The sequence below is a fragment of the Vicia villosa genome, linkage group LG1 (assembly GCF_029867415.1).
Source record: "Vicia villosa cultivar HV-30 ecotype Madison, WI linkage group LG1, Vvil1.0, whole genome shotgun sequence".
Taxonomy (NCBI): Eukaryota; Viridiplantae; Streptophyta; class Magnoliopsida; order Fabales; family Fabaceae; genus Vicia; species Vicia villosa.
Window position 1 is genome coordinate 14,833,317 of NC_081180.1, and position 23,557 is coordinate 14,856,873.

The 23,557-nt window shown below is 32.3% G+C and overlaps 4 protein-coding genes across 6 annotated transcripts; 2 read left to right on the forward strand and 2 right to left on the reverse strand.

The window, feature by feature from the left end:
- Positions 1-3,951: 3,951 nt before the first annotated feature.
- On the forward strand, positions 3,952-5,235 carry LOC131629351 (xyloglucan endotransglucosylase protein 7-like). The gene is made up of 3 exons (XM_058900141.1): positions 3,952-4,303; positions 4,394-4,587; positions 4,684-5,235. Exons 1-3 carry the CDS (start codon positions 3,965-3,967, stop codon positions 5,081-5,083), a joined length of 933 nt encoding a protein of 310 aa, XP_058756124.1. The 5' UTR covers positions 3,952-3,964; the 3' UTR covers positions 5,084-5,235.
- Positions 4,417-9,199, reverse strand: LOC131629337 (uncharacterized). Of its 2 annotated transcripts, none has more exons than XM_058900130.1 (10): positions 8,971-9,199; positions 7,337-7,592; positions 7,178-7,242; positions 6,995-7,059; positions 6,499-6,585; positions 6,298-6,428; positions 6,103-6,208; positions 5,757-6,000; positions 5,590-5,662; positions 4,417-5,063 (listed from the first exon to the last, which is right to left on the reverse strand). In XM_058900130.1, exons 1-9 carry the CDS (start codon positions 9,150-9,152, stop codon positions 5,659-5,661), a joined length of 1,140 nt encoding a protein of 379 aa, XP_058756113.1. In that variant the 5' UTR covers positions 9,153-9,199; the 3' UTR covers positions 4,417-5,063; positions 5,590-5,658. The 2 variants fall into 2 exon arrangements, with proteins under 2 accessions (XP_058756113.1, XP_058756106.1); XM_058900123.1 differs by having other exon boundaries at positions 5,754-6,000.
- A 3,230-nt stretch (positions 9,200-12,429) lies between these two features.
- Positions 12,430-13,179, forward strand: LOC131601478 (uncharacterized). Its single transcript, XM_058873311.1, has 2 exons — positions 12,430-12,585; positions 12,684-13,179. The coding sequence occupies exons 1-2, from the start codon at positions 12,516-12,518 to the stop codon at positions 12,944-12,946; spliced, it is 333 nt and encodes a 110-aa protein (XP_058729294.1). The 5' UTR covers positions 12,430-12,515; the 3' UTR covers positions 12,947-13,179.
- Positions 13,180-19,507: 6,328 nt separating this feature from the next.
- On the reverse strand, positions 19,508-22,032 carry LOC131601488 (uncharacterized). Of its 2 annotated transcripts, none has more exons than XM_058873321.1 (2): positions 21,784-22,032; positions 19,508-20,130 (listed from the first exon to the last, which is right to left on the reverse strand). In XM_058873321.1, exons 1-2 carry the CDS (start codon positions 21,890-21,892, stop codon positions 19,799-19,801), a joined length of 441 nt encoding a protein of 146 aa, XP_058729304.1. In that variant the 5' UTR covers positions 21,893-22,032; the 3' UTR covers positions 19,508-19,798. The 2 variants fall into 2 exon arrangements, with proteins under 2 accessions (XP_058729304.1, XP_058729310.1); XM_058873327.1 differs by having other exon boundaries at positions 19,508-20,114; positions 21,784-22,030.
- Between the last annotated feature and the right edge of the window lie 1,525 nt (positions 22,033-23,557).

The following is a 23,557-nucleotide window of genomic DNA, read 5'->3' on the forward strand; positions in this document are numbered from 1 at the left end:
GGAAAAGAGAAGAGCTTTGTATATAGCTAGTTCCAACAAAATAAAAAGATGAACTCTTGAGCAATAAAATTGTGTGATCGGTTGATAAGGATGTGTGGATATAATCATGATTTGAATGCTCTCTTAGGAATTGACCCCTTTTGTTTCAATGGCCTTGAGAAATGACACTTCCTTGTTAACCAACCCAAGTTTCAACCCTAAAGTCTTTGTGATTCTTGCTTTTACGCTTTTTATATAAATGTTGTGTAGATGATTGCATAATTAATTCTGGATGTTGGCGACATTGTTGTGTGAGTGTTAGGTCCTCAATTTTGTCTCTTACTAGAGAAGTGTGTAGGTTGTGATTCAATTTTGAACTTATTTTGTTTTAGGAGCTGTTTACATCAATTGTGTATTTAGTATTAGTATCTCAAGCATGGTATTATTTGAGCAAGAGTGAGATGTTGCTTGTGTGCTTATGGAATTTGAACCACCCATTTGTTCTTGTCTTAGCTTGTGCTCTCTTGGTTTTGCTTGTTGATTGTTTTTGTGTTTGTTTTCGTTTGAGGACAAACAAAGGTTTAGTTGGGGAGAGTTGTTAGTTACCAATTTGTGTAAATATCTTAGGTAATTTTTGGTAACTCTCAAGTCTTTTTGTGGTTAATAGTAGTATTTTATTGTCATTTGGTATATATTTATTCTTATATTTATATTATGGTTGAATAGTTCTTATCTTTGCAATCTATGTTGGATTTTGTAGTTTTTATAGATAATTGGAAGCTTGGACCATGGAAAAAGCACTTTGAAGATGTTCCAAGACCAAAGCCAAGGATGGCTGAAAAAAGGTAGCGCGCTAAGCGAGGTTGAGCCCGCTAAGCGCGCTTTTGAAGAATAGAAGGAAGCTCTGGCAGAGAGTTCCGCGCTAAGCGAGGTCTGGAGCCCGCTTAGCGCGGTTGGGCGGTTTAAGCAATTATTGATAGCGCGCTTAGCGGGCTGCACCGCGCTAAGCGCGGTCTGCGAAACTTTGTTTATTTGTTTATGGGCCAGATCACTTTTAAAGATATGTAGAGATATTTTAGAGAGAAACAAGAGCATAATACACTGTAGCAAACATAGAGTTGAAGATTGGAAGCCTTGATCGTCGATTAATCGCCTTTGATGCTTGTTGATCTTCATCCTTTCCTTCTTGTGCAAGCTACCATTCTCATGGATAGCTAAATCCCTTTTGTATCAAGATAAGATGTAATCTTCCTAGCCTTTTGTATGTTTTTCTTGTGAATATATGTGTATGAACAAGTGATGATCAATATAGATGGTTTAGTTTGTTTATTAAAGCTTTTTCTTTGGTATAAATGTTTGAGACATCAATGTTTGTATCTAGACCTAACTCATCATCTTTCAAACTATAAGTTGCAGACATGGATTTAGAGTTTGATGTTTACTAAGTATCGGTTCTTAAAACGTTATTTGTATTGTTTAAACGGTGGAGAAATCGTCGGTTAAACAATACGGTAAATCTAGCTATATCGTTGCGGACACGGACGATATAGGTGTCGATACGTAATTATATTGATCGTTAGCAAGTTCATAAGCATATATTTATAAGGAAACATACAAACTTAGGTCGATGAAATCGAATCTTGATACATTTTCTTTAACTTAGAACTTTCATTAATTTACTCTTTGCTACTAAAAGAATTGAATGATCTTTTGCAAACCTAAAACTAAAGTAACATTAACTCAAGACAAAATAGGCTATAGAACGGCGGTGATATCGCAATAATCCCTGTGGATACGATAATAACGAAAAGTACACCACAATACTCTTTCAACAGACATATTACCGCAATCCTCAATAGGAAATCATGGAATCATGAGGCAATACTTAAGAGTAGTGCGATATTCTTTTAATGTTATATGTTTGCCTAGCCCACAAATAGCATTTGTTAGAAGAAAATTATAAACATGTGCTACTTGCAAACACTCAAAAACGACTTTTTGTATTGTGGTCATGTCAAACTTAAGAAGAGAACGCGTCCTTGCTAGTATAACTGTTAAGGTCAAAATTCATAATCGTACTACTAAGACCATTCAAAGTTCTATCAAAATTAGAGTGCGTACCACATATTCCACTACCTCTGAATATATGATCTTGTAACACCTAAGATTGGGACCTAAAAGCCACAAAAGCATATGAGACACCCTCTACTACCAAGTACAAATTCATCCCCCAACCCTAATAGGTAAAAAAGTCTCCCTCAATTGAAGTTTTCCAAAGAAAGGGCCTCGTCAACCATAGTATCCTCGAAAACCCCTCGCAAATCAAGTAGTTGCCTCCTCCATGTGAATCGGTTGGCACGTCCTCATGGCAGAAAAAATTGTTTGACAATATTCATGCAAGATCGAAGTAAAAAAAAGCTCACTTTATGGATCCATAATTGTTGAAGAAGATGAATGAACACAATATCCCTGATAGTTCTCTTCATGGACAACCGCTTGACTAAACCGCTATCATGACTAACAACCCCCGTGAGAAACTTCACCTCCAATTCTGGCCTCCCAATGTCTAAAGGTAACAACCGTTCGTCCTTCCCAAGATGCTTATTTTCATCACACAAAGGCCAGTAGATTTCAGTTTTAGGAATATTCAATTCAAGACTCAATCTTTGACATGTCTCTTAGATGATATCAAGGACTTTAGCCACCTCATTAGAATCCCATATGATTGATGGTCTCATCATCAAGATATCAAACACGAAGAAGAAACTTGCAATTATCTCTAATCTTATGAATAAGTCGGTGTAACACAAGATAAAAAATGAGAGGCCCCAACGAGTCTCCTTGTTGCAATCTAGTGGCTAGCATAATATGGTCAACCTAGAGGTACAACTTTGTTGTCTGACCATAAAAAACTTAACCATATAAAAATATATGAGCATCTCACTCTCACATCGCACAATAGTTCTGATCGGTTTATCGTGTTGAAAGCATTCGAGAAATCTAATGCGTGCATTGCCATATAAGAATCTTCACGTCGCTTGTTCAACACCTTGTTTGCACTGTGCAATATGGTCTCAACACTAAAAGTTATTGTAATATTTGAGCACATCTTTGCTGACTTTTTTCATATAAACTTTTCATATCAAACACCTCTAAATAAAACTAACAGCAAAAAAAGACAAATCCCACCACCAGACTTTAATAATAGTGCCAAGGATGTAAAAGCTACAAACTCTACCAAACTCAGGAGACATCTTCCTCCTAGCAATAGGTTAACTATTAGGGTAAGTGCACATAAAAGATCTCTAATCACAATGAAACCTTCTCCACACAATCCTTCTAAAAACAATCCATCTAATACGTGTTAGGTGATTAACCTCCAAAATTTTCATTGTAACACGATTATAGAGAGTCACTTCAGATGATCCCAACTTTTCACAATCAATGTGAGTTGTTCATATGCAACCTTACAAAGACATTGTTTGATGTTAGTGCTCATTTTTTTTATCTTTCTCTTTAATATGATTTCTTCCATGAACAATATCATCTTAGTCCAAGCTTCCCAGCAGATTATCAACTAACTTGAAGAGACTATCTTCTTCACTCCATGTAAAAAAAACGTAATCAAAATATTGCTAATTACTCAATTAGGCACACTAGGAAGGCTGCTTTAAACGAGACAAATGTAATTTGATACGAATGAACTTTAAAAGCTAGTGTTTTTCAGGTATATACTGAATAAACCTTGTTCATTACGTTAACACAAATAATTTGATAATAACATTGGGATGTATCATCCCTCATTAGCTGTCATGACCCCACCATAGTCCTTAATTCACCAAAGACAAGTCAACCTGAATCTATTCTACACATCAATCTTACACGTTTCTAATATTTTTTTTCCCAACCATTTCCACCAATTCCAAAACCCAATATGCTATTCACATTTATTATTCACGTCCTATATATACTTTCACACCTTTGCATGCAACTCATTCCTCACCAAATACACTTCTCTTTGCCTTCTAATCAACTTGCCTCCTATTCCCTAACTAGTTCAAAAATGGCAACTAGAATACTTATTGGCCTTCTTTTCGTAGCATTTTTTGTAGCAGCTTCTGCTAGTAATTTCAACCAATACTTTGACATAACATGGGGTGAAGGCCGTGGCAAAATCCTCAACAACGGTCAACTTCTTACACTGTCTTTGGACAAAGCCTCTGGCTCTGGATTTCGTTCTAAAAATGAATATTTGTTTGGAAAAATTGACATGCAACTAAAGCTTGTGCCTGGTAACTCTGCTGGAACAGTCACAACATACTATGTAAGTGTCCTTCATCAATTTCCTACATAGTATATGTGTTTTATATAAAATATTTAGCAAGAAATTAAGGGAATGAATTATTTGATGCAGCTATCTTCTCTTGGAGATGCTCATGATGAAATAGATTTTGAATTTCTTGGTAACCTAAGTGGTGATCCTTATATTGTTCATACGAACATTTACACACAAGGGAAAGGGAACAAAGAACAACAATTTTATTTGTGGTTTGATCCCACCAAGGACTTTCACACTTATTCCATTCTTTGGAATCCTCAAAGCATCATGTACAAACACACAGCCTTACTTTTCCTATATATATGAAATGATATCGTAGTTATTTTCATATTTTAACACATTTTTTATGTCATATCATGTATCAGATTTTCTGTGGATGGAACTCCTCTAAGAGAATTCAAGAATTTTGAATCAAAGGGTATTCCTTTTCCAAAAAGCCAAGTAATGAGTATATATTCAAGTCTTTGGGATGCTGACAATTGGGCCACAAGGGGAGGCCTTGTGAAAACAGATTGGACCCAATCTCCATTCACTGCTTCATATGGAAACTTCAACATCCAAGCTTGTGTTTGGACTTCTTCTTCGGGTTCGTCTTGCTCATCCAAAACTCCATCTTCAAGTAATCAATCATGGATGAAACAATCTTTGGATTCAACAGGGCATGCTAGGATTCAATGGGTGCAAAAGAACTATATGATTTACAACTATTGCACTGATACTAAACGTTTTCCTCAAGGCCTCCCTCCTGAATGCTCAGTTGCATAAAGAAAAAAGACTCGGATATATAGTATACTCAGTTATAAATATGTTATATCATGCATTTTATTGTATATATGGAGAACAAAATAAAGCTCAAGTTCAATTTCCAAAAGAATAGAATTGGATAGTGAATGAGGATATATTACACCTTAAAAATAGCAAGCTCAAAACTCAAGCTAGTCAACATGCAGAGTTGGATAAACAAGTTAGGAAAGGCATGAAGCATAGATAGATAGTAAACTGAACACCAACATGACCTAACACATGTGATTAAACTCAATTATTTGATTTTTTCTAAAAAATTATTATTGATACTCAATTTAGAACAAGTCCAAATCATATGATCTAGAGATGCATGAGGATGAGTATGATTATACTCGAAACCATCTAAAAGTTTGGGAAAAACTTGAATCAAATCAGAAGAAATATGCCAACAAAACCACTTAGAACAAAAAAGCAAACCTAAGTAGTCAAATGATAATGAAACTATGAAGAATGTCCATAAGACTTACCGCAGGCTGAGAAAGCTAATGACCAGTTCAAAAATTTATAAGGCTATCATCATCAACCGCACTTTAGAACTATCTGCAATAATTGATAAGCAATCCTTTAAAACAGACCAAATACTAAAAATTTGATGATAAGAATATATTTTTTTTAATCAGTTTTATCATACTACAAGTGAGGTATTTGAGGCACTCGTCCTAATTCTTTTCCTTTATCATCACTATTATCATGAGGAGTACGCCTTGAAATGACACTCTTCCATATAAGTTTGGCATACTCCGGATGATCAACAAAAGGATTCCGGTTATGTTGATAAAATTTGCATATCCTTTCATTTCTCAGTTTCTCTTCCCTTGAAGGTGGATCAACTTCATTCCATTCTAATAACGTGGAAAGCAGTCCCATCTCTCTGTTTTCTGCGGTAACCATATAAATTTTCAATTTGAAGGTATACATGATCCAAATTTTAGGTCATAATCCAAATACTATTGAGTAGGAACTTCAACAGTTTAACCTACCAACATTTGGAGTGTCTGAAAGGCGAAGAGCAGGACTTCCTCCTGGTTGTTGAAGCCCATAACAGACTGCCATGTACATTAATGCTCTTGCAATATCTCCCCTAACCTGAGACATTAGATCAAGCATGATCAACAATCAATTATATGAAATTGAAAATGAGAATCAAAAACAAAAACGAATGAAAGAAATGTGACCTGCTTAGGTGGTGCCCATGTTCTCTTGTCTGCTTCAGTGTCCGAAGCAGCTTCTTTGTTGGCTGGCCTCAAACATTTGGGCGAGCTAGTTATGCATTCCCCATAGTATTTGTTTCCCCTTGATGAATTCACTAAGAGAAGCTTGTAATATCAACCAAAATTGTAATGTTGGTAAAATATTTGTGCAGTGATTCTCCTTACCATTAACGTCAGCAGGGCGAATGTTTTGTAAATCAGTCAAAGATGGAACAGTTGTCAGCCCATAAGAACGAGGCCAAAGATGCTCCCCTGAAAAATAAATTCCATAAATAAGTGAATTTCTAATAGGTAACCCCTTTAGTTAATCAGTTTGTGAGGTACATAGATAAGTGAAATGATAGGCTATAAATAAAAGAAAAGAATAAATGGTGAGGCTAAACTTTGGTTTTGGAAAGGAATTTGGATGGAAGAGTATATCGTCACAAATATTCATTTAAGTTCAGAAACTATAATAGACAGATCAACAGCTCCAAACAAGTTCAAATGCAGTATACACTAGTTCAACATAAATCTTTCTATTTTGGCATGACCTTAAACGGAACTCGATAAAATACATGTTTATTTTCTCATCAGACATACTTGCATTTTTATCCATTTGTTACAAATAACAATTAACAAGTGACAAAATATGTTACAAAAGAAGGCCAAGATAACTTACTATTCCATCCTTGTGGTTTTCCAGATAACCCTTTCGGAACAACTCTCAGAGAGTATATTTCAACTCTGCATATTATAAATCATCAGGCATTTAAAAATCAGCTAACTTTATGCGATAAACAAAAAGAATCACTCAATAGAAACAGTAAAGAGAATAAATAAAACAGAAAGACATCATACATACATTCCCAATGAAACTTCTGGATTATCAACATCAGCAGCATCAAGAATTTTGAGAGCATCCCACACCTGTTACACAAAAGTTCTTGTTTATGTAAACAAGTGGTAGATCAATATATTAAATCAAAACAGAGGTTTCTCACAGAGGATTGAATTGAACGACCTCTTGGTAGGACAATGAATGATGTGGAGCAATGATACTATTCAATTTTCTCTTGAGTGCCTCACCTTTTAATCTCAAATGCTTTACAGGGGAATAGTAATTGGTAATGCTCTCACACGCATAAGTAGAGGGAGCTGGATATTCGGAAGCCACACCAACCAGATTAAGAGATAATAACAAGTAACAAGAAACAAGTCTAGAAAACCATTTCCACGAGAAATAAAAACACGTTATCCATATTTGTCCCGTGGAGTCCCTAAAAAAAGTAATAGCCGTTAGCTTTACACTCAAAATACAAATTTTGGTTGTTATTAGATACTCTCTCCTTCCCAAAATAATCATATTTAATCATTTCATACAGATTAAGAAAATATTAAGATTAAGAAAAGATGATAAATGAATAAAAGAGAATGGTGATCATACCCAATTACTCATGTTAATTGTTGATGTACAAAATGGAGAATAGTGATCTTTATAGTATTAACATTGGGTAGAATTGAGACAATTTTTTAGGGGACATTTTGTTATTGTTGCGGATATGATAAATATTACGAGACTACAACAACAACAATAACAATCAAGCCTTATCCTACTAAATGGGGTCGGTTACATGGATCAATTTCCACCATAATGTTCTCTATCTAGGACCATGTTTTTATCTAAATTGTTAATCTCGGGATCTTTCTTAATAACTTGTCTTATAGTTTTCCTAGGTTTTCCTTTACCTCTAACTATTTGACTCCTCTCATCAACTCTCTTTAGTCTTTACCACATAATCTACAGGTCTTCTCTTTACATGCCCAAACCATTGAAGTCTATTCTCCGCCATTTTTTCTACTATCCCAACACTCTCTCTACTAGTGTCATTTCTAATCTTATCATTACTATTACTATACTTATTAATTACACTAATTAGTTAGTTACACTAAATTGATTGTTTTTCCATTACTTTTTGACACTTTTGGTTTAATAGCACCAGAAACATCGGATCCTTTAGAGAGAGTGCAAAGATTCATGCGTAGCAATATTGTTTCTCTTATGACAATGAATTTAGTTTTTTTTTTTTTATGGTAAAAACCGGGTATTCTTTGCACACAACTGCAGAGACTAACCCTCGAGCCGGGGTATGGTAAAAACCGGGTATTCTTTGCACACAACTGCAAAGACTAACCCTCGAGCCGGGGAGGACCATAATAGACGGCAAAGCTCTCCCTCAAGAGATTTAACACTGCTACATGCTCATGACTGGATTTAAACCCAGGACCGCTTGTTAAGTTGGAAGAGACCCCTTTGCCATTCGAAAAAAGGATTGCGGCGAGCAGTTTGTTGCCCAATATACTAGTAATTTTCATATTACTTATTCAATATTTGTCTCTTACCAATAGCTTCAATCAAGAATATAAACAATTCTCATAATAACTAAAAATAAGAAAACAAAACAAGCTCTCTACAAGCTATAGGAATAGAAATCCCTAAACAACAACAATTAGGATTCTAAATAGAAAGAATTAGGAGCTTTCCTCACTCAATATATCAACAAGACTACAATTAGAGTTCTAACTAACAACAATTGAGTTTGGTGCATTTGAGTTTTTTGGATTGTGTCAAATCAAAATGAAAGAAAAGGCACTAACATGATGTTGCTAGAAATCGGAAATTTGGGACTGCTTGCACGGGCAGTACAACCACGGCTCCGCACTGTTGATTTTGCGTGTATGAGATTTTGATTGTGATTATGAAGTTTATTTGCTCCGATTGCCGGACGGTTTGGAAAAAGTGCGGCTAGTATCGGATCATTTGTGGTGACCATCCTCATGTTATCAGAAAAGTGCCGCGAATGAGAAAGATACCACGTTGTCTGCTTCGAATAATTATTGGATTGGCATTATTAATTAATATACATATGATATTATTGAAAGATTAATAAATATATTAATTCTATTAAATTTATTGATATTTTTTAAAATATGTAAAAAATATTACGAATATTTATAGAGAAATAGTATTTATTTTAAAATTACAAAATACAAAGACAGTCTTTAATAAAAAAAACTATATCTCACTTAAAAATAAATGAAAGACATAAATTTATTAACCTTTTTATATTTAAAACAAAAGGTCAACGTGGATATATATTCTAAAACTCTCGTTAAATTTACTCAATATAATGAGTGGTGAAGTTTAAGGTGAGAGTTTAATTAAATCCCTTACCGGTGACACCCTTAAAATATACTGTTAGATTTGATCAATACTTCAAAATTATTATAATTAAAAATGAAAATATTTGCACAATCTCACACACAATTATTATCTCCAATTATAACTAAACTATGTAACTTCTCTTCTTATCATTTATTATTATTAACCTCCACTTGAAAACAAAACACAGTAAATATTTGGATGCAGTTAATATTAGTGTATAAATTTTTATTATTATTTTTATAACTCTATTAGTTTCGATATCTCACGTACAATTTATCTTCATAATTGATCATAAGTTTTTTACACAATTTATTTTTTGTGAAATTTTTTTAAAAAAAAAACGACACCTTTTCTTCTTCTCCTTAATTAACACTGACAACTACTCTTATCTAAAATTTTCATGTAAAAACAAAACAATCAGAACTTTGTAAATGAAATTCTCATTTTATAATTAGAAATAATTCTAATCGTAATTTTATATAATTTTTTTCGTTCAAAAAGCATAGAAAATTTGGGGAAAGTAAGAAGAAAACATATTATAAAAGTCAAATTTATTTTTTATTTCACAAATTTATTATCAAAGTAACACATTCAATGTTCATCGTATTAGAGTTTTAAAATGTTATTAATTATTGTATTTAGTTTTAAGAGATTAAAGATAAAAAGAGAAGATGCATGTTTAGTTATACAGTAAGAAAATTGTGTGAGAAATTGTACAAATATTTTTATTTTAATTGTAATCAATTTGAAGCGTTGATCAAATCTTACGGTATCTTTCAAATGATTCACCAGTGAGGGACTTAATTAAACCCTCACCCTAAATTTTACCAAATGAGTATATTTTTATAATCCTAATTCTCATTTTCCTTTCCTAATTATTGCATTCCTACTCATAAATGTTTGACAGTCCCAATTTTTTATTCCAACAGTTAATCTTATCGGAAACATTTAAAACATAAACTTTACGAGATACAAACTTTTATTTTGGTTTTTCAAGTTTATCTTTTATTTTAGTTTTTCAAATTTATTTTTTACTTAGAATGAATTTTTTTTACCACTTCTATAATAATTAATCCAAACTATTAAATATGGTTTTTTTATAAAAAATTTAAATAAACAAATTTCAAATACTTAATAAAAAAGATATATAATTTTATGACATGATATAAGAAAAAATAAAATTGATTTTAAAAAGTTATTAGTACAATTATGGTCGGTAAATAAACAAATTTTATATTAAATTCTTTTTAATTCTCATTTCATAAAATAATATACTTTTTAATTATATTTTATTTGAAAATTTATATTACAGTTTAAATTATTATTTAATTAATAGGCTAAATTACAGTTTTGGTCCCCCTGTTTTAGGTTTTTCACGATTTTGGTCCCCCTATTTTCTTTTTAAACAGTTTTGGTCCCCCATCTCAATTTTGTCCATGGACAGTGCATGAACAGTACATGTCCGTACATGAACAGTGCATGAACAGTACATGTCCGTACATGAACAATTGCATCAAAATTGGAATGGGGGACCAAAACTGTTTAAAAAGAAAACAGGGGGACCAAAATCGTGGAAAACCCAAAACAGGGGGACCAAAACTGTAATTTAGCCTAATTAATAATACTCATATTTAATTTTACGAGATATATTTAAAATATTAATTAATTAATTCAGTTATATAACAGAAATAATTTATAGTAATAAGTTATAAATATTTTTATAAACGGGAAAAAGTAAAATGTAGATACAATTATTTTTTAAAACAGAAATAAGTTATAAATACTTTTATAAACGAAAAAAAAGTCAAATGTTGATACAATTATTTTTATAAACGAGAATAACTTACAAATATTTTTATAAACGAGAAAAAGTCTACCGTTGATACAATTATTTTTATAAATGAGAATAAGTTACAAATATGTTTATAAACAGTAAAAAGTCAATTGTTGATACAATTATTTTTATAAACGAGAATAAATTACAAATATTTTTATAAACAGAAATAATTTACAAATATTTTTATTAATGAACACACAAATCGTAAAATCTTGCCTTCGCCCAACAAAACCATAGGCGCGGGGTGTGACGGACACGCGAACATTACACCTTTTATAAATGAAAAAAAGTTCATTGTTAATAAATTATATCTATGTGGAAAGTATTCTTCAACATGATTTCTATGTATGACAACAACTACAACTTAATAAATGAAATTAATATTTAAATACAATCATCATTCATGAAAAATTTTCTCTTAATTTATATATATATATATATATATATATATATATATATATATATATATATATATATATATATATATATATATATATATATATATTTCTTAATCATAATTATCTAATATTTATTTAATATTTATATCGAATTTGTACGACCCGTGCGAACGTACTGATCATTTACTAATTCAAAAAAAAAAGAGACAATCAATAAATCTGCTTGAAAAGTTTTATTTTTGAAAAGATTAATACCTAAAAAAAGAGAATTAATTCAAAAATAAAAATGAATTATTAAAAGTTTGTTTACTGGATGGAATATGTTAGATAAAAATTACACTATCAAAATAGGAAATAAAAAAGAGAAGAGTAAGGGTGGTTGTGTATAAATAAGTAAGTGGGTTGATTTGAGTAGGCATGAAACGGCATCGTGTAAGTGATTCATGGAAAGTGACAAGAGCAGCCGAAGCCGAATCCATAATATTCTTTTTGATAGGATTATGAATAGTAAATATTTGAAGAAGTTGAAGAAGAGTCAAATCCTAATGCTTACATGGCATCTCAATTATACAATCCTCCCCTCGTGGAATGCACCAACACCAGACGCTTGGCACTTGATTCAACCAACGTGTTCTAAGTTTTCGGTGCCTCTCTCTTTCCTAATCTAATGCCTCATTTCTCATCACCCCATATAAATTTATTTTGAATTCAATCATTTTATCTCAGCATATTTGCTTCACAGATGGATTTGTGGCTTAAGCTTAGAAGAACTTTCATCCTTCTCTCCACCAGAATCAAGCTTCGCAAATCCGGTAGGTCCTTTTTTTTAATAATTTATTTTTATTAACGAATCAAAGCGATAAGGGCTGAATTGAATCTGATATGATTCTATTATTTTTTATATGGACAGGGATTGTTGCTAGATGCCAAAGTGGCAGTGTGGTTAAATTCAGCGGCGATGTGGGTGAAACTGTTGGTGGATTGTTGAATCTTCGAGATGAAGTGGAAATGTGCGGTTACAAAGATGTGGAGGTTATGTGGAACATGTTAAGCTTAAGCCTCACGCATGAGCCAATAAAAACCGCAAGAAGTAGTAAACCAAAATTTCTAAGGGGTGGTTGCAAGCAAAGATTGAATTCGAGGCTGTTGTTTTGGACTAACCATAACACATAAAAAGTAAATGCTCAAAGTTTAGTATATGTTAATATGTGAATGTTTTGTACAGAATATGATATAAATATAATGAGTCAATTTCCTTTGCAGACCGCGTAGAGTTAATTTCATTACTTATAATTTGTCTCTCTGGACATCATAATGATAATGGAAGGAAATGTCTTGTTGTTTTATGTCACAGCTAAGTGGTGATGTGTATTGGGGCTACATTTATCTATTTTACATTTCCTTTAGGATTATGGATTTTTGGCTCTAGCTATGTCCTTTTTCACATTGGATAATCCGAATAAATGTAGCTCTGCATGAAATACAATGCTAGGGTCTTTAAATTGATTGATGTGTCAAGTTTGATTCCTAACTTGAATCCTTTTATAGAAAATTTATTTATTTAAAACCAAATGTTATTTTATTAAACTCCAAAAACTAAAAGGTTAAAATGAAAAAAAAATAATACATAATTATACCACTTGAATTGTGTACGAATTCAAGATAAGAAGTTAAAATAACATAGGCAACAATGATGAAATATTAACGTGAGTATCACATAATATTGAATAAATTTGTGTTAAACAATTGGACAATTTCACGAGTGTGACACACTTCTTCCATAACGTTACTGGATGAAAACCCATCATTTTTCAACTCTCACGTCAGGCAACTCATCTTAGAGGAAGACGGGATATTTAGTAGAAGGGTGACACATCTGATAATAGATGATTAAACTTATAAATAGGTGATTGAGAATTCTCACGTCGCTTTCTGTGATTTTCACTAAGTGAAGCGATATAATATTTATTCCTTGTAATTACTCTCATGTTCAAAAATATTTTCTAAAATATTTTATATTAGTTCTTAGAGATTAAACCTTTATCCATTTTGAGATACCACTCAATTCTCAAGTAAGTCGCAATATAACAAAAATATGAGAGTTTCTTATTTTGACTTCTAGTCTTAGGTGACACACTACTAGAATACCTAATTAGAATCTTTTACATATTCCATGACTAGTTTCACAAGATAACTCACAGCTCAATTCATTGATAATTAGAAAATGAGTGAAGACCCATTTTGGTCCCTCATAAATATTACACGAGTTAAATTAGTCCCTCACAAAAAAATTGACCCAACTTAATCCCTTACAAAATTTAACCGGATCATATTAGTCCTTCTGCTAATATTTTTCTCAAATCGGTTTTTTTTTCTAGTTTTAAACCGTGACTGGACTGCCACGTTGGATTTTATTTATTTTTCATTTTGTAAATACTAAATTGATTTTTATTTTTAATTTCATTTTTAAACAATTATAAATTAATAATATAAAAAAGCCAAAATTGTTTCTTATAAGGAGTTGAACTCAGGCCCACGTGGTTAATCTTAAACAATTCTAAATTTAAAATACAAAATACAAAATTTGTATCAATATGGTCTCGAACCTAAGTCTCTTGAGATTAAATGACAGTCAATTTAATACAATAGAAATCGATTTATCTATCTGTAAATGATAGTCACTTTACTAACAATAGAAATTGATTTGTCTAGTTGTTATTGATAGTCACTTTACTAACCGTAGAAATTGATTTGTCTAGTTGTAAATGATAATCACTTTATTAACAATAGAAATTGATTTATCTAGTTGTAAATGATAATCACTTTACTAACAATAGAAATTGATTTGTCTTGTTGTAAATAATAGTTGCTTTACTAACAATAGAAATTGATTTTTCTAGTTGTAAATGATAGTCACTTTATTAACGATAGAAATTGATTTGTCTAGTTGTAAAGTGAAGATTATTTAACTTGAATGGGACTTGGATTTGAGACCTCATAGGTAAAAGTTTATGTATAGAATTTGTTAATATTAGTAGAAATCATGGAAATTACTTGTTTAAAAATTACTTTATAAGAAATAATTTTGGCTTTTTTGATATTATTCATTGATAACTGTTTAAAAATGAAATTAAAAATAAAAATTAATTTAGTATTTAAAAAAAAAAATCTAACGTGTCAGTCCAGTCACGGTTTAGAAGTATGAAAAGAACCGGTTTAGAAGTAGAAAAAACCAATTTGAGAAAAATATTAGCAGAAGGACTAATATGACCCGGTTAAATTTTGTAAGGGATTAAGTTGAGTCAATTTTTTTGTGAGGGACTAATTTGACTCGTGTAATATTTGTGAGGGGCCAAAATGGTTCTTCACTCTTAGAAAATATTAGATAAATACCCAAATACAATTCATTAATATAGTAATAACGTAAGGTAAAAGGTATGTCATATGAAACAAGAACTCGTCTCTAAAAAAATTGGAATTTTAGCTACTCACATAGTAATTAAAAATTAGAAATCAATACGTAAATTATACACTAAAAGATTGAAATTTCAATGGTGAAAAACTACAACTTTGCTCTAGAAAAGCTATAAAGAAAAAATCTATAAGTATAAAATTCAAAAGTATTATGATTTGCGAAGAGTTTAAAAAAAATTATTAGGTTTCTCTATCATTAAATCACACCGCACCTATTAGAAATTGTGTTGTGATCAGTCACTTATGCTAATATGGAAGACATGTCAAAACTCAAATTGTGTCGCATTGATACACAATCGCCAGTCGCCACACGATTTTTTTAGGCAATTTCAATGTTGCTAGCCATCATGGATCATGTTGCGTTGTATGGTGTTCGTGTTGCGATTAGTAGAATTATAGAATTTGTGAGTCGGGCTTATTCCACTTCTTGTCATTATAATTTCCAACGTGTAAAAATTATAAAACTTGTCTGATTAGAATGATTTTGACTTTAATTGAGCTTTTCTACAATATCTTGAAACATGTTATGGTTTTCTTTATTTCATGCAATGTTAGCTACAAATATAATTGAAATATTAATCAAAATGCTAGAAAAAAGTAGTATGATTGGGTGACATCACAACACTAAATTTGAACTTTTATTTATCACTAATGAATAAATTAATAAAATGAAAATCGATAGTAAACTAAGAACTGATGTGATCAATGATAACCTTCAAATCTAGAATAAGTCTTGACACATTTGTATCCAAATTGTAAGCCATACATCAGCTGGAAAATCACAAAATAATTGTTGGAGGGAGAAGCGTGTGAGAAATATAATGTCATCAATGATGACCTAACCTTGGGATGCCCAATTGACGTTTTTTTTTTGCACGTGTCAAAAGGTGCAGAACCTTTCACATCCAATTGAAAACGTAAGGTACCTGTGATTACCCTTAGTTTTCCTTTCTTATTTAAGGGGGCGAACCCTCGGCCTTTTCACTTTTTCACACACTTTCTGGCTAAAGCTTTCAAATGTTTCTTCTCACTTCAACAATTTTCACATCTCCATAAGCTCATGTTCATACCCTACACAGGTACATATTTGTAATTCTTTTCTCCATTTTTTCTTTATGGCGATTATTAGGGATTTATACGAGGAAGGAAATCTGGTTGAATCATCAACTCGTGATGAGGATACATCCCTACGGAACTATTGTTATAAAAACAATAGGTGTCTTGATAGAATTGTTAAATGTAGATTAATGGAACTAGGAGTGTTTGGCAGCTGCGAGAGTTCTCTTAAATCCGATAGTGATATTTGTGGTGGTAGTGATAATGACTCATCTTTTCCTGTTGTTTCCCAAGAAACTGGAAGGTTATGGCCACCTATGATCTTGGGCCCAAGGATGTAAGGGAAGTTGGGTCTAATTACTCCACTGAGAAGCAAATAACCCCTCTTCAGCAACAACTTGCTTTCTCTTTCTATGATGATGAAAAATAAGTTATTTTGACACCTCTTCCATTTATTTCTTTTACTTCTACTTACCCACAACTTCGTGAGGTTAGGGTTTGCCTTCCTTTCTCTCCCTTGGTCGAGGTTCTCACGGTACTCAGTGGCCCCCTCCCAAATCACTCCTAACAGATGGAGCTTGATTAGGACATTTGAAATTCCATGCCAGCAACTATGGGCTTACCCAACCACTGAGACATTTTTCTCATTTTACTATACCAAAGCATATGTTCACTGGCCCTAGTAACCATGATCGATTTGCTAGGGAGAGACTTATTCAAACCTCATTCGTACCATTTCAAAGGTTGAAAGGACAAGTTTCTGAGGATGATGGGATGAGACGTTTCCTCATCAATTACTACTAGGGGTGATGCCCTTAGATTTCCCCTTGCCTAGATTGATAGTCTTGCAGCAATCAACGAGTACAACTATACTTGCCTTACGGCTGACGACGTTGAGGTAGTCTAAACCTTTGACACGTTTAAAGTCACAGAGCCCCGCACCATGATTATTATGGACCAAAGTGATAATGGATCCCTAGACAAATATATAAGTAAGTTTTAATGTTGTTTTCCTCTATTGTTGCTTACATGACTTATGTTGATTATTTCTTCTTGTTTTTATTGTAGAGAAAATGTCCCAGATTCCCTCGAAGATCTAATCAACAGGGGTTCAAGTGGATACTTGAGGGCGAGGAATCTAACGATTCTCATACCTTAAAGATCTAGAGGTGGGAGGCTAACTTCTCCCATTAGAGTAAGGTAGCCAATGGGATGGGTGTCCTAACCTCGTCTCCAGAAGATCTTGCCAATTGAGTCCTCCCTGTAGAGTGATGATACTTTTGACACTATCAGGTTTATAGGTGCTTATCTTTCCTGAATATTTCTTGGTAGACTACAAGGAGACCCACCTATTAAGGGTCCTCTTTATGGAGTGTGTTTGACAAGGTGAAGTATGCTAAGACTAAGAACAATCTGAGGACGAAGCTTTCTAACTACAAAGGAGATCTAACCAAAGTACATGTTATATTCAAGACTTTGTAGAAGGAGATGGAGACCCTAACATACACGAGAATTTAGAAAAGAGAAAGAGGTGTAAATGAGAAATGAAAAACCTGATTCGTTATGGAAATGATGAAAACGGATATGGAAGAAATTCGTGAGTTGAAAGAGATCAAGACGTGTGTATGGAATCTTGATCAAAGCAGTGATAAGATGATAGTGAAAATTGAAGAAATCTTCGTGAGTTGAAAGAGATCAAGACACGTGTATGAAATCTTGATCAAAACAGTGATAAGATGATAGTGAAAATTGAAGAAATCTGAAAATTCAATGGAAAGATAACATGTAGAGTGGAAAGAAAGAGAAAATATGAGAGTAATCTCTTTGCTCCGGATACCATGTTGAGTTAGCAGTGGAGATAGAGATGATCAATTAAAGAAAAAATAAAATTTTATTTCATATTTTCAAAAATATTAAAAAATACAACATAAAGGACCTATCAAATATATAGGGTCAAAAAACTTGCTAGCTACGTAACACTGGGCCAACTAAATTAAATGGGCCTAATAAAAACAGAAAAAGAATAATTACATTTTAAGTTTTTTTTTCTGAATACAAAACAAAAAAAAAACTATTCCGATTTATATTATTTAAAATTTAATCCAAAATATCAAAAGATTTTTGTGGAGTTTAAACTATACTCACGGGCCAAGATAATAGAAGATCCATTATTTATAGAGCTGGTAAGTTAATAGACATGAACAAAAGTACCATGTGGTTACTGACTAACCTTGCCTCTCTTACTTGAATTACTGCTACATGACAGTTAGTACCTGAAATCAAAACGGTCCCTAGCATAGCAAAGACAAAACGTTCAATAAGACAAGAACTGTATTATATGAGTTGGCCAAATAAGAAAGATAGTGACTTCAACCATCAACTCTAAATTTCACTATATTGCTAACAATGGTAAATTTACAGCTCTTGATAATCAAATTTATAACTCAGAGATCCAAGTCCCAAACACCATAACAAGCATGTTTCTTCATTTTCATTTATCTATTTCTAACTAGATATAGAAATGCAGTAGTTTACCGTTGTCAGGTGGGGGACTAGGCAAAATTTGTTTTATGATAATGAGTGAAAATCGACCACTCTTCCAGAGTACTGTAAGATAACATTTGCAGGATGTCCATGAGATTGGGGCCTTCTTGAATGACGTTTGAGATTCAAATTCACTGCAGTTAGATAATCCGATAGAAATTGGATGTCTTATATTGTGACTACCATTACCATATATTGAAAACTCAATCATTTGATCTACTCAAGAGCTGAGGTACTATGATGACTGCTCCTCAACAAAATTCTGTCACATAACAGCACTTAGGCTGTGCACATTGATCCACTTGACAAGTATGCTGTAAACGATAAACGCATGTACATTACCATAAAACTCTGTTATTGATATCGCTATCATTTCTTTTGTCATATTTTGCCAATACATAGGCGCCCCCCAGGCCCCCACAATAGTTTTTAACATTGGATTTAGAAAAAACCACATGAATTGAGCAAGAAACTCCAATTTCTAGCTGTATAAAATCCAATGAGCTTGATTTGGAAAGCCAGAATGATGAATCCAAACATGAAATTATTTATGAGTAGCAACTGGGAAGTATCTCATTCATTCATACAGGCACACAACCAAGAGAGATATCAAATGTTGGAAGAGTAAAAAAAAAAAGATAAGTAAAGATCTACCAGTAGTGGAGCAAAAAAGAAACGAAATTGTTGATATAACACTAATATACTCGCATAATATCCATGTTCCAATGAATAAGACGAAGGCTACAGTTATCTCTCAATGCACAACACGTTACAACTTACAAGAATGAAGTTAGGTTAAGTTGATGCTTGCTTCCTTAAAATTCATGGAAATGCAATGCCATTAAACTGTTGCTGTTCTATTCAGCAAATAATGAACTTCTGAAGAGACCAGCGCGTCAAAGTCAGAACTTTAATCTACCAGTTATTAATAATGAAAGAGTTAAGAGGAAATTAAAACTTGGGTATGGACTTTGCACGCAGGAACTGCTTAAGAATGTACTTTTCTTCGTCAATTTGTTTTTTCTCCATAGCATCCTTTGGTTTCACTTTTCTTTTCTCTTCCAGCATCCACTCGAAAACTTCACGCTGTTGTTCTTCAGGAATTGGAGCCCGCGCTTCGACAGGCATTGGGACTGGGAACAAGAAATCATCATAGGTTAGGTCCGCTGAACTTGTGGGGAGTTCAGGAGGAACTTCAACTTTGGCCTTGGGCAATCTATGTGCTGTTTTTTTTCTATGAATCTCCATTGAATCTCTCCGTTTTGCCCTTGCAAACAGAAAAGCTGTGAATTATCAAATACGAATCATGGAGCAACAAAAGCAAATTAGGGAAATAAATCCTCTGATGATATATGTTTAATTTTCCTTTTTTTTAAATATTAAATAGGTTTGGCCCAATCAAAATTTGTAAATGTTTAAAGAGATAGATAGATGTAAAATTTTCGCAAGAACTCAGATAACAAGTTCATATGAAACTTTACCAAGCAACGAACCATTCCCACAAATCAGTATATTGTAGATGTTCCCTCTAAACCAAAGACACATGTAAGTCATATACTAGAGTTTTCATTTCCACTTTTTTTGATGCAACATCAAATGATTTTAACAACATAAAATCATAAATATTATATGTCAAACTAATCGATTTTGTATCATCCATTATTAATTTTATCACAATTTTGCCAAAACAATGTCCAAAAGCAGCTACTCTTTTCAAGGGACAAAATCACCGGTAATTGGTAGAGACAGTTATAACTTGGTATAGCAGTAGAAATAATTCAAGTGGCCAGTGACTTCACATGGTGGAATCATTGAACACAGATATCCCACCAGACTGCAGAGTACAAGGTATTATTAATAAAAACACCAATCACAAGACAACAATTTTCTCATAAATTTCATCAATCATCAACGTAAATGTAACAAAGAACCAAAAATACAAAAAGGACGGTTCCACTCATTTTCAGACTCATAAATTTAAATACAAATACATCTTCCAACTGGCATAACAACTGTAGTTTTGTTACCATAAGTTTCCTTTTAACAACGGACAAGTCCAAAATCAAATAGTACCGTTTCTCGATCACAGAATGCATTCATTTACATAATGACTAAGCATTCATTTCATTAGAAGAGAGACTAAAAAACAATACCCGTAGGCCGTAGCAGTGCAATGATAATCTTTGAGATGGTCAACTATTTCCCTCCCATAACAGCAAATACCCAAACAAAGACAAGTGATCTATTATCCAAAGCTCCTTTCATAAGAATGTGACAGAAATACTCTCTCACTATTACACTCAAATATTACCATCGTTTGGATTGATAAAAAGAGAATGGAGTGAAGTGGAATGAGAACATGACTTTGTTCCGTATTAAAATATCCAAACAATAGAATGGAACTTGTAATCCATTCGGCTCCATTCCATTCCGCTACTTTCCATCCAGCTCGGTTCGTTTAAAAAAATCCAAACATAGTCTTAATAAAATATAGAGTCAAATGACAACCATGAATTATATATAAATGATGAAACACAAAGAAATAACGAAACACACAGTGATGTACAGTGTATCTTGAATGCCATAATCTCCAAATTAACAAAGATATCAAATTGCTTTCGATAGTAAACCTTTCAAAGAAAGAACTTAATCAAATACATGAATATCCTTCGAAATTTTTGAACAGTTTGTTCCAAGATTAAATGAGCCAACTAGCCTAACAAGACATAAACATTTAAAGAAACATGTGCAGTGCCACGTGGGCATCTTAATGAAAGGAAAACCAACAAAAGCTGTAATAGACAATATATCAAACACATGATATGCATATACGTGAAAAAGAAACAACAAATTGTAGACAACGATTACAGCAACAAATAACGACCCATTAATCTGAAATTCATTGTGGAGGTGGAGATGGAGAAAGTGTAACTGACCTCCAAGTCCAAGATTGGAGAGCAAGAGAAAGCGCCATACGAACTTGAAGCGCTTCATGGGCAACGCAGTTGGAGGTGGAGGTGGTGGAGGAGACTCATTCATTGTCATTTCATGAAAATGGTGATCACTGCGATTTTTGATACCAAACAATCTTAGAAAATCTTGAAACACGATATGCGTGTTGTGGTTTGATTTTCGGTATAAATTTTTCTTTGTTTTTTCGAGTTTGTCTTTGTATTTTCGTGGCATACAAGTAAGAACGAGATCCCTACTAATGGGCCGTAGGGCCCAATTATTACCAAGTATAAATTGAGTTTTTTTTTTTTTTTTTGATAAGAAATTGAGTTTAATTTTGCTTCCTTTATATACCCTCTCTCTATTTAATGTATATTTATGACAGAAATAGATCAAGTGAAAAACTCCTGAGATTCATTATTAGTAGGGTCAATTTAATGTATATTCTCATAAATGGATATTAAATAGGACTATAGGAGATATATGAATAGAACAAAGTCAAACTCAAATAACTTATTGTGAAAATGTATACCGTCCTTAAAATCATGATCAAACAAAATAAATTATTATAATGTATAATTTACGTCAAATATTTTTAATGATTTGATGATTATAATATATTAGAATTATAAATTTTATGTTAACAATTTATGTTATCCAATACTTCATAGATTGAACACCTCACCTTTAAAAACGAATATCATTCCTCTTGGTCCAAATAGTCCAACAAACTGCTAACCAAACCACAAGCTTCTTAACTTTGCCTCATAACAACCTTGAGAACCAAAAGAGATGGTTTAGGTCTTTCCCACTAGGGTTGTTTTAAAAAATTCAAGAATCGAACCGAATCGAAGTGGAGTTAAAATAATTGAATATGTTTGGTTAGTGAACCAAACCATTGTGCACAAACAGTTTTAGAACTGAACCGTGACTGAATGTGAACCAAACTGAAACTGATTCCGAATCGAACCAAAACTAAAAATGGAAAATACTTTAAAAAAAGTTAAATTTTAGAAAAAAAAGTCTTCTAACGGTTCGGTATAGTTTTGAATTTTGAAAAGGTATATCAAAACCAATAATTTTGGTTCAGTTCGGTTCTTAGTAAATTGAGACGGTTCGGTTCAGATCGAGTGAATTTTTACAATGGTTCGGTTGAGTTCAATTTTTCTCACGAACTATAGATTAATCTCCTGATTTAGTAAGTGAGTGAACTTATGTAAAAAAAGAGGCTTTTCGAAAAAGAATAAGGCTATAAGAACACACACCAAAACCATTTTCTAATGTTTTTTTATCAAGAGCAAATATCTTTAAAAATGTTTTGGAGTTGCACCAAATGACTTAGGAGCAGTGGAAAGAACTAGAGGGAAATTTTTACTTATCTAATCGATAGGGTCTTTGGTCTAACCAATTAGATTAGTTCAAACTTACGCCCAAGCCATTTAGACAACACCTTAATGATGTGCAAAGACTATATATATATATATATATATATATATATATATATATATATATATATATATATATATATATATATATATATATATATATATATATATATATATATATATATATATATATATATATATATATATATATATATATATATATATATTCTTTTCTATTAAAGTACTTACAATCGATTATTTTTCAAATTTAAATCGATTAGAATAAATGTTAATCAATTAGGTAACGAAAATTCATTGATTGCAAATTCCATTTTGGACACACCTATTGCATATAAATAAAGGTTTCTTTTCT